General features: G+C 30.5%; 1 protein-coding gene across 3 annotated transcripts; it reads right to left on the reverse strand.

Annotated features, from left to right (window-relative positions):
- Window positions 1-349: 349 nt before the first annotated feature.
- On the reverse strand, window positions 350-10,020 carry LOC111397279 (protein ORANGE-GREEN, chloroplastic). 3 transcript variants are annotated; one of them, XM_023024132.1, is made up of 8 exons: window positions 9,716-10,020; window positions 7,059-7,173; window positions 6,799-6,915; window positions 6,600-6,686; window positions 5,780-5,856; window positions 2,522-2,649; window positions 2,017-2,153; window positions 350-826 (listed from the first exon to the last, which is right to left on the reverse strand). In XM_023024132.1, the coding sequence occupies exons 1-8, from the start codon at window positions 9,916-9,918 to the stop codon at window positions 749-751; spliced, it is 942 nt and encodes a 313-aa protein (XP_022879900.1). In that variant the 5' UTR covers window positions 9,919-10,020; the 3' UTR covers window positions 350-748. The 3 variants fall into 3 exon arrangements, 2 of the variants coding, with proteins under 2 accessions (XP_022879900.1, XP_022879891.1); XM_023024123.1 differs by lacking the exon at window positions 9,716-10,020 and adding an exon at window positions 7,399-7,707; XR_002703211.1 differs by lacking the exons at window positions 350-826; window positions 9,716-10,020 and adding an exon at window positions 7,399-7,707 and having other exon boundaries at window positions 2,315-2,649.
- Window positions 10,021-12,222: the final 2,202 nt, after the last annotated feature.

Consider the following 12,222-nt stretch of genomic DNA (forward strand, 5'->3'; position numbering starts at 1 on the left):
AAAAAATGGTTTTATAATAAATAAAAAATTATTCTAAAAAATGTTGCTTAGAAAAATAAAATAAAGTAAAAGAGTTATTTTAAAAAATTCCTTAAAAAAAACAAAATAAATAAAAAATTATTTTTTTTTAAAATGAATATATATAATGCAAAGTCATCATTTTATCCTTTTAAAATTAGTAAAAATGGTGAAAAAAGTTGAGTAGCCATGATGAAATATTATATAAAATTGGACGACCATGGTGGCATAACTGCATTAGTATAAAATTAGTGGCCATAGCGATACTAAATATAAAGTTGGGTGGCCATTGGAGAATTTAGCTGTTTACTATTTTCATGATAGCAACAAAAAGTAGAAAGAGGAGGAAAAGCGGAGCATCAGCCATCAGCCAACACCACCTCTAGAGTCCAGATAAACACCAGCATTGCTAGCATGAAGTTGAGGTGCAACAGTGGGAGGCCGTTGAGGAGCTCAAGCTGTGGCGGAGGTTGGGTGGGCTCCACTCGTCGTGCCATTCAAGCAACTTAATATTTTAACCGTAATACAAATGAGCTTAGTTCTCCAAGAAAATTTGCAATACAAAAGCAGCTGTTTTCCCTACCATAGAACAAATATTCTGGGGTGGGAGCATTTGGAATCGTATTCTTTTTATATACACAGGAACGTCGAGATTTGAGGAAACTAATATGTAGAAAAAACCATTTACAGCATCAAGTACTCCACAGGCCAAGTGAAAATTTTTGCATAATCAGTCGAAGGGGTCAATCCGTGGGTCATGCTCACTTGCCATAGCCATTCCTGTGCAAAGACAGGTAGGGCACATGACCTGCAAAACAAAAGTAAATGAAGTTTCTCAAAAACTAAATCAAAATTCTCAAGCAGCATTCCTTTCACACCAACTTTTACAGCATCAAGTACTCCACAGGCCAAGGGAAAATTTTTGCATAATAGTCGAAGGGGTCAATCCGTGGGTCATGCTCACTTGCCATAGCCCCAATTGCAGATTCCAGATGAAATATGTCAATTTCAATGCACAACCTTATTCCTAGTTAGGTAACTCTACCAATCACTTCCTGTATTTAGCATAACATAATGGAAATGAAGGATAGGGCAATTTATGGAGGAAAAATAAAAATAAAAATTGATAATCAAAACCAAAAGAGATTTGGTCTCCTGGGTTTTGAAGATCATAATAAACCTTCAACGAAAACACTAGGTAAAGTTTATCTCCATATTGTCTAACTACCCAGTCTGTTGAAGTGATGTGTACAGTAGTAAGAGCAAAGGAGAAGAATTGGAGTGCATGACTGGGCAGGAGGTGAGGCTAGAGATACCCATGTTTGGCTAATGTTTACAAACCGTTTATAATCTATCAATTACATTTTATCCACATATTTTAGGGGACCCAAAAGTACCACCCACTTATCCTCCACTCATTTCTATCTATTTATAACTTAAATTGATATAAACAACTCCCACACATGTTTAAATTTTTTCATACCAGAATTAGAGTGACTGAAAATATAAAGTACAAGGAGCTTGAGAAGCTACATAAGAAGCAAGAACAAAAGTGCTCAATGCAACAAGGCTCAGTCTAATGATACCCTCCTCTCCTTTCACAAAATTCTAACAAACAAATCTCCTTAACACCAAGTAGAGATAATTACTAATTTAACTGTTGCAAACTCCCAAAAGAAAATCCCCTCCCGAGTTCCCGACCCCTCCCCCAACTTCAAAGAAAAAGGAAATATTTGAAGAAAAATATAAATGATTTAAATTATCCACTCAATTTTTTAGATAAAATCTTGATGAAAAATCAATTTCCATCATTCCAACTAAAACTCATACAGATCACAAATCCACAAACTAGTTCCATCCTGTGCTCGTCTTAATCCAGCATGCATAACAAGACCATGTATATCAAGCAACAGGAAATAATTTCCTCGCAGAAACAACATGTAAAGAGCTACGATATGAAAGGCAAAAATACATGGAAACCAAATTCCAAAACCATACCTTTCCTGCTCCTGAACAATTAGAACATCTTTCAGTTTTAGGTGCTGACAAAGGCTGGTTCCCACTATTGACTGTGGCGACTGGTTCCATAAGAACTAGCGACCCACTGCTTGAGCAGCGGGCACAAGCAAGATATCCTGAAAATCAGGATATAAGTTCCATAAGCACCAAGAGCATCCATTTTGCATAGCACAGCTTTTTATAATTCATTGGTGGAATCAAGCAAACTATTAGAAGTTGATGAATGAAACAATATTTCCAGCTTCACATTGTTTTCGTAATCTTTAATTGTTTTTACCATTGAAACATTCAGAAACCCAAGTTCTTCACCCAGGTCCTAGGAGGATTGAAAGATCTGCCAAGCAGAGCTCACAGGAGAATTTCAAAAATAGATGTCAAGTGACAAAAAAAGCTGTTAAGCTTAATAACTATTTCAATATCATCTAGCCACAACAAACTCAACAAAAACTAAGAAGACATGAAAGCCAGAACATGCATTGCTTACCTGTACCAAGACAGTACTTGCATCTCTTGTGTTCCTGTTGTTTCACATTGTTTATTTCAACTACCATCAATGCAGATATTACTCCAACAGCTCCCCCAGAGAATGATGCCACAATGGGATCAACTTCACTACAGAATTCATAAAAGTCAATCTTTTATTAAGAAAACAGATAAAAGATGCAACATATCCTCAAATCGAATAACCAAATCATCTAAAATTAGTAATGGATGTCTCCGTAGAACAATGTTTTACTTGAGCATTATATGAAGACTCCAAAATGATAAATAAGCATCATCTGTGAAAATGTGTGGACTACAATCCTCTAATGGGATCAAACTGACTACAGTGTTCATAAAAGCCACTCTCTTTATTAAGAAACGAGAACAAGATGCTATATATCCTCAATCCAAATAATCAATTCATCTAAAATTAGCATTCATTGTCTTCAATTCTAAAATTTTCATAGGCCTACAGAATTAAATTTTAATTGTGCATTACATGATTGTTACACTATTAAAATTATTCACCAGAACAGAAAACGAAAAAGGAGAAATAGGAGGACCTAGCCATGCTAATTCACACTTGAGAACAGAGCAGGCTATCGTCCTCCTAACGAATTTATTTTGAATGTCAAAAATAATGTATAGGTAATAAATTCCCCCCAACGAGTTATCTCATTTCGAGATAAAACGTGTAAACTATATTATAAAAAAGGTGCAAACAACTAAAACATAAGATATTTTTATTATCTATGAACTAAGAGTTGAAGCTGGCGATGCTGTATAAGTTGTGTTCATGTTATTGGCGGATAGCATCTCCAGTTTCTGCTTTTCATTCATAGTTAATAAAAATATCGAATGTTTCCATACTTTGCACCTTTTCTTATTATAGTTTATCACATTTTACCTGGAAATGAGATAATTCATGGGGGAAAATTTATTATCTATAACTTGTCCTTGACATTCAAGATAGATTCTTAAGAGGATGATGACCAGCTCTGATCTGAAGAGTGTGAATTAGCATGGGACATCCAGCTAATTATAATGCTGAATTTACATTCTTAAACGTGTGCCCGAGAGAGTTTGACATTAATGAAGTCTCAGTCACCGCCAGCATCCATAAAAGGAAAGAGTAAGGAAACATGTCAGATGCATCGTCGTGGAGAATAACTTTAACTAGCTAATAAATAAGGGCACTCCAGCAGTATACCTTAATTGCATTGGCAGATGCATGCTACTAATAAAATCAGCATATGATGTACCTCCTAATCCCAGTTTCAGCTCCAGCTAATGTAAGCATAGAAAGAACATGGATTAGGACATCAACATAAATTTTAAGAAATGAAATCATAAGCACAACCAAATCTCATCTAAATAGTCCGGTATTGTTGTCCCCCTAGGTCAATAGTATTCACATTCTTGCTACTTCTGTGATGCCAAAAAAGGTCAAGAAAATAAAAGCGGCTGAAACCGAAAATTTCAGGTATGGAATGATATTTCAGCTTAATCCATATTTCTCTCAGGGACAGAATATGTCTCAGTGTCATGCTACTGTCTCTTCATTGCACATCTACAAATTCAGTCTCGTGCTATTATATCTTTATTGGACATCTTTATCAAACAATTCCTAAAGAACAAATCAAAAGTATGTTGTCTCCAGATAAACACTTTAGAAAGTACATTAGACTGCAATATAAAAAATTCTTATTTCTTAACTAAAACAGTAAAAGGAAAAAAGGGAAAAGAAATGATGGCAGAAAACTTCCCATTTGCAAGGTATTGCAACCATACTCCCAATTTTTTTTAAAAAGTACAAATAAATTTCAAATAAATAATAAAAATTTTAAAAATCACTTAATTTTTTTAATTATTTATTTAGGATTTATTTTTAATTTTTTAAAATTTTTGGGAGTAAATTGCAATTTGTTCTTTATTTTTGTTTTATTTAAATAGGAGGGAGTATTCGTTATTTTACACTTTTATTTAGAAAATGAATAAAAATGATGATTTTCAAAATGTAATGTGAAAATAATGGTAAAAATGTCAAAAAATGAAAGACGTGAATATTTTGCACAATAATATTGAAAAGCAGAGACGTTTTGTGCTTATTACCCTTTTAATAATTTATTTAAATTCATTTATAGTTTTTTAAAAAGTTAAGTAGTATAATTACAATTTGTTATTTAATTTTTCTTTTCATTTTTTATTTTATTTAAATAGTAGGTATATTTATCATTTTACATTTCTTTATTGAGAAATTGGATGAAAATGACATTTTTTACAATGAAATGTGAAAATAAGGTGAAAATGCAATAAATGAAAGTTAAAGACGTTTTTTTACAATAATATTGAAAGGTAAAAACGTTTTGTGCCAATTTTCCTAAAACAACAGGCAGGCCTATTACACAACCATCCATTTGCTAAACTTTCTTAGTACTTTTTCAACTTTGTTTCCATTTGGCAAATTGGTCAAACTTTATTTTGAGTCGCACATTTCAATGAACTTACAAATACTATACAGTTATCTATCACTCAATTCTATGTATTTATAAATTAAATTGTTTATAAATTCTTACGAAGCTAAGATTTGGATTCAGTTTTTCGACTCTTGATAGTTGATTCCTTATTGTTTTCAAGTTAGCCCCTTTCTTATGGATATTAAAATCAAGTTTTTAGCATATTTTGATAAAAGTTGATAAAATGCATTATTGAAAATTTGTAGATCGCATAAAATATGTGGTTAAAATTAATTGTTGATTTTGATTTAGATCAAAATGTAGTTTTTAATTTTTTTCCAAACAGGGACTTAATAAGTGGACTTATTTTAAAACATCTGTCTACTCCACACCCAACACTAGACTTGGACTTAAGAAAAGGCCAAATAATACATTGAAAACTCCTATATATTCTCATTACTGCACTAGAAGCAAAATTAAAGGTGATCTGTCACCTTGTCCTGGAAATGAGATAATTCATGGGGGAAAATTTATTATCTATAACTTGTCCTTGACATTCAAGATAGATTCTTAAGAGGATGATGACCAGCTCTGATCTGAAGAGTGTGAATTAGCATGGGACATCCAGCTAATTATAATGCTGAATTTACATTCTTAAACGTGTGCCCGAGAGAGTTTGACATTAATGAAGTCTCAGTCACCGCCAGCATCCATAAAAGGAAAGAGTAAGGAAACATGTCAGATGCATCGTCGTGGAGAATAACTTTAACTAGCTAATAAATAAGGGCACTCCAGCAGTATACCTTAATTGCATTGGCAGATGCATGCTACTAATAAAATCAGCATATGATGTACCTCCTAATCCCAGTTTCAGCTCCAGCTAATGTAAGCATAGAAAGAACATGGATTAGGACATCAACATAAATTTTAAGAAATGAAATCATAAGCACAACCAAATCTCATCTAAATAGTCCGGTATTGTTGTCCCCCTAGGTCAATAGTATTCACATTCTTGCTACTTCTGTGATGCCAAAAAAGGTCAAGAAAATAAAAGCGGCTGAAACCGAAAATTTCAGGTATGGAATGATATTTCAGCTTAATCCATATTTCTCTCAGGGACAGAATATGTCTCAGTGTCATGCTACTGTCTCTTCATTGCACATCTACAAATTCAGTCTCGTGCTATTATATCTTTATTGGACATCTTTATCAAACAATTCCTAAAGAACAAATCAAAAGTATGTTGTCTCCAGATAAACACTTTAGAAAGTACATTAGACTGCAATATAAAAAATTCTTATTTCTTAACTAAAACAGTAAAAGGAAAAAAGGGAAAAGAAATGATGGCAGAAAACTTCCCATTTGCAAGGTAATGGAGGGGCTCAAAATTTTAAATGGGGGAAGAATGGCGGAGAAGATGGAAATAGAGGGATGTCAATTTTATAAGTCATTTCAACAAGTGATAGCCATTTCGAAAAGCTTTAACCACAAGATTATCACCACAGGATGGAAACACCGACCAATAAATAAAGTGGAACAATTGGAAAGTACAGTCATTAATGCGCAAATGTTAATCCTTCGATTCTTGTTCTAATGCTATTGACAAGGTGCAACAGAACTTACAGTAGGTGCTAGAAGACCACCGAAAAGAATGATGCCAGCAATAAGAGAGAAACAAGTTGCATAATATTGTTTAAGATTTGCAGAGGTCTGCAACAAATATATTTGTTAGAAACCACATAATGAAGTATTTGCAGAGTTTCTACATCCCAAGACACTCAACAAATAGTGAAACCAATAAAATGCATATCAACAAGCATACCAAAGGAGGTAAAAATGGAATGAAAGAGGGGAAATTAGGAAGCTCGTTTTCTTGTTCTTCCTTCAGAATACCAAGCTCCGCACTTTTAATTCTTTGTTGTATTCTCAGCCTACGAACCTACAAAATTTATGCAAAACAGCAATTAACAGATAAAAAGACAAATAAATCTATAAACTGAAGACAGAATTTATTCAAAAATTAACAAATTTTAATTAAAGAAGTGTTCATGTCTGCATATATTATTAATAAAGAAAACTGACCTCTTCCATGTGCAAAAATATTTTATTCCGACGACTCCTAATATTATCCTGAATTTCCTGTAATTCCATTTTGGCGAAATCCTGAACCATCTCCGGCCCCTCTATTATACAAAACCTGCATCCATACACACCCAATCAGCCCTTCCCAATTTACCATGAACAACTACAAATATCTAATTAATTAATCATTTAATCACAAATACGCCTAATTACATAAATATCTTCATATACTCATCAAAATAAACTATTCATTTTCTCAACCAATGACCTAAACATCAAACCTCAATTCAAAACAACAACAAACACTATATAACCAAAATAAAAGAAAAAACTATATTACGCGGAAGAGTTTTTATTAGTTGATGCGTCGGAATCAACGGAAGAAGCAAAGGAAGAGGCGTCGGAATCTGATGTCATTGCTTTCCATTTGGCATGAGATTTTAGCTTTACCAGGAGAAATCTGGATTTGGAGAAGCGTAGATTCGAATGATTAAACGGTGAATTTGAATACAAAACAGCTGAAATTCTTCCTGAACAAATCATTTTTTGATAATAAATGAGGGAAGTAGTGATCGTGCGGGTTTTTCAATGGGTGACGAATGGAGACAGGAAAGAGTATCAGTTTTGAGTGGTGGTTCAAATAGTGGGTATTTTGCAATATAGGCCATGTTTGGTTGCAAACCAACGTTTAAAGATTGATCTTCAAAAAAACAAGAGATTAAGTTTCATTTTCAATAATCAGGTGTTAATTAAATTTTAATAATTAAATCTAATAAAAATATAATTATAAAATTAAATATATACATTTATTAGCACAAAACATTCTTACATTTCAATATTATTGGGCAAAACGTTCCTACCTTTCATTTTTTTGGCGTTTTCATCTTATTTTCACTTTTCATTGCGAAAAATGTCATTTTCATCCAATTTCTCAATAAAAAATGCAAAGTGATAAATACACACTCCCTTTTAAATAAAACAAAAAAAAAATTAAAGAAAAAATTGCAATTATCCTCTCAAAATTTTTAAAAAATTATAAATGAGTTTAAATAAATTATTAAAAAGGTAATTAGCACAAAACATCCATACATTTCAATATTATTGTACAAAATGTCTATACCTTTGATTGTTGGAATTTTCATTCTTATTTTGGTATTTCATTGCGAAAATCATCATTTTCATCCATTTTCAATTAAAAGTTGTAAAATGATGAATATATCCTCATATTTAAATAAAAAATAAAGTAAAGAAAAATAAAAAACAAATTGCAACCATACTCCCAATTTTTTTTAAAAAGTACAAATAAATTTCAAATAAATAATAAAAATTTTAAAAATCACTTAATTTTTTTAATTATTTATTTAGGATTTATTTGTAATTTTTTAAAATTTTTGGGAGTAAATTGCAATTTGTTCTTTATTTTTGTTTTATTTAAATAGGAGGGAGTATTCGTTATTTTACACTTTTATTTAGAAAATGAATAAAAATGATGATTTTCAAAATGTAATGTGAAAATAATGGTAAAAATGTCAAAAAATGAAAGACGTGAATATTTTGCACAATAATATTGAAAAGCAGAGACGTTTTGTGCTTATTACCCTTTTAATAATTTATTTAAATTCATTTATAGTTTTTTAAAAAGTTAAGTAGTATAATTACAATTTGTTATTTAATTTTTCTTTTCATTTTTTATTTTATTTAAATAGTAGGTATATTTATCATTTTACATTTCTTTATTGAGAAATTGGATGAAAATGACATTTTTTGCAATGAAATGTTAAAATGAGGATGAAAATACAATAAATGAAAGGTAAAGACCTTTTTAACAATAATATTGAAAGGTAAAGACGTTTTGTGCTAATTATCCTAAAAAACAGGCAGGTCTATTACACAACAATCCATTTGCTAAACTTTCTTAGTACTTGTTCAACTTTGTTCCCATTTGTCAAATTTGTCAAACTTCATTTCAATGAACTTACAAATACTATACAGTTATATATCACTCAATTCTATGTATTTATAAATTAATTCATACCAAGCTAAGATTTGGATTTAGTTTTTCGACTCTTGATAGTTGATTCCTTATTGTTTTCAAGTTAGCCCCTTTCTTATGGATATTAAAATCAGGTTTTTAGCATATTTTGATAAAAGTTGATAAAATGCATTAGTGAAAATTTGTGGATTGCACAAAATATTTGGTTAAAATTAATTGTTGACTTTGATTTGGATCAAAATGTAGTTTTTAATTTTTTTCCAAACAGGGACTTAATAAGTGGACTTATTTTAAAACATCTGTCTACTCCACACCCAACACTAGACTTGGACTTAAAAAAAGGCCAAATAATACATTGAAAACTCCTATATATTCTCATTACTGCACTAGAAGCAAAATTAAAGGTGATCTGTCACCTTGTCCCTCTATTATACAAAACCTGCATCCATACACACCCAATCAGCCCTTCCCAATTTACCATGAACAACTACAAATATCTAATTAATTAATCATTTAATCACAAATACGCCTAATTACATAAATATCTTCATATACTCATCAAAATAAACTATTCATTTTCTCAACCAATGACCTAAACATCAAACCTCAATTCAAAACAACAACAAACACTATATAACCAAAATAAAAGAAAAAACTATATTACGCGGAAGAGTTTTTATTAGTTGATGCGTCGGAATCAACGGAAGAAGCAAAGGAAGAGGCGTCGGAATCTGATGTCATTGCTTTCCATTTGGCATGAGATTTTAGCTTTACCAGGAGAAATCTGGATTTGGAGAAGCGTAGATTCGAATGATTAAACGGTGAATTTGAATACAAAACAGCTGAAATTCTTCCTGAACAAATCATTTTTTGATAATAAATGAGGGAAGTAGTGATCGTGCGGGTTTTTCAATGGGTGACGAATGGAGACAGGAAAGAGTATCAGTTTTGAGTGGTGGTTCAAATAGTGGGTATTTTGCAATATAGGCCATGTTTGGTTGCAAACCAACGTTTAAAGATTGATCTTCAAAAAAACAAGAGATTAAGTTTCATTTTCAATAATCAGGTGTTAATTAAAATTTAATAATTAAATCTAATAAAAATATAATTATAAAATTAAATATATACATTTATTAGCACAAAACATTCTTACATTTCAATATTATTGGGCAAAACGTTCCTACCTTTCATTTTTTTGGCGTTTTCATCTTATTTTCACTTTTCATTGCGAAAAATGTCAATTTCATCCAATTTCTCAATAAAAAATGCAAAGTGATAAATACACACTCCCCTTTAAATAAAGCAAAAAAAAATTAAAGAAAAAATTGCAATTATCCTCTCAAAATTTTTAAAAAATTATAAATGAGTTTAAATAAATTATTAAAAAGGTAATTAGCACAAAACATCCATACATTTCAATATTATTGTACAAAATGTCTATACCTTTGATTGTTGGAATTTTCATTCTTATTTTGGTATTTCATTGCGAAAATCATCATTTTCATCCATTTTCAATTAAAAGTTGTAAAATGATGAATATATCCTCATATTTAAATAAAAAATAAAGTAAAGAAAAATAAAAAACAAATTGCAACCATACTCCCAATTTTTTTTAAAAAGTACAAATAAATTTCAAATAAATAATAAAAATTTTAAAAATCACTTAATTTTTTTAATTATTTATTTAGGATTTATTTGTAATTTTTTAAAATTTTTGGGAGTAAATTGCAATTTGTTCTTTATTTTTGTTTTATTTAAATAGGAGGGAGTATTCGTTATTTTACACTTTTATTTAGAAAATGAATAAAAATGATGATTTTCAAAATGTAATGTGAAAATAATGGTAAAAATGTCAAAAAATGAAAGACGTGAATATTTTGCACAATAATATTGAAAAGCAGAGACGTTTTGTGCTTATTACCCTTTTAATAATTTATTTAAATTCATTTATAGTTTTTTAAAAAGTTAAGTAGTATAATTACAATTTGTTATTTAATTTTTCTTTTCATTTTTTATTTTATTTAAATAGTAGGTATATTTATCATTTTACATTTCTTTATTGAGAAATTGGATGAAAATGACATTTTTTGCAATGAAATGTTAAAATGAGGATGAAAATACAATAAATGAAAGGTAAAGACCTTTTTAACAATAATATTGAAAGGTAAAGACGTTTTGTGCTAATTATCCTAAAAAACAGGCAGGTCTATTACACAACAATCCATTTGCTAAACTTTCTTAGTACTTGTTCAACTTTGTTCCCATTTGTCAAATTTGTCAAACTTCATTTCAATGAACTTACAAATACTATACAGTTATATATCACTCAATTCTATGTATTTATAAATTAATTCATACCAAGCTAAGATTTGGATTTAGTTTTTCGACTCTTGATAGTTGATTCCTTATTGTTTTCAAGTTAGCCCCTTTCTTATGGATATTAAAATCAGGTTTTTAGCATATTTTGATAAAAGTTGATAAAATGCATTAGTGAAAATTTGTGGATTGCACAAAATATTTGGTTAAAATTAATTGTTGACTTTGATTTGGATCAAAATGTAGTTTTTAATTTTTTTCCAAACAGGGACTTAATAAGTGGACTTATTTTAAAACATCTGTCTACTCCACACCCAACACTAGACTTGGACTTAAAAAAAGGCCAAATAATACATTGAAAACTCCTATATATTCTCATTACTGCACTAGAAGCAAAATTAAAGGTGATCTGTCACCTTGTGCGATGGCCAGCTCGAAATCATAAAAAGGCCTTCTGCAAATGACAAAGATGGGTTGGATGAGTTCGATCAACGAATCCCATTCAACGTGCATTGGAGAAAGACATTGTTGGCATCGAGTTGACGTTTTAAGCAAGAGCAAGACTTGGGACAAGGCAAATGGTTATGGATTTAATTACCAGACTAAGCCTCCATTTGGTTCAAATTTTAATCTGAATCAAAGTCAAACAATCAATATTAACCAATTTTTTTTTGGATCCCACAACTTTTCAACCACGCATTTTAAAAATGTCTATCAAAATGTACTAAAAATCTAATTTTATTCCCACCAAATGCTCTCTAATATTTTCATATAGTTTACTTCATGACGTTGTCCGGGCTTTGAATCTATAAGATGAGGAAAACCCATTAACAGCCCACAATGTTTTAGAAGCAT

The sequence above is a fragment of the Olea europaea genome, chromosome 1, assembly GCF_002742605.1.
Source record: "Olea europaea var. sylvestris chromosome 1, O_europaea_v1, whole genome shotgun sequence".
NCBI lineage: Eukaryota > Viridiplantae > Streptophyta > Magnoliopsida > Lamiales > Oleaceae > Olea > Olea europaea.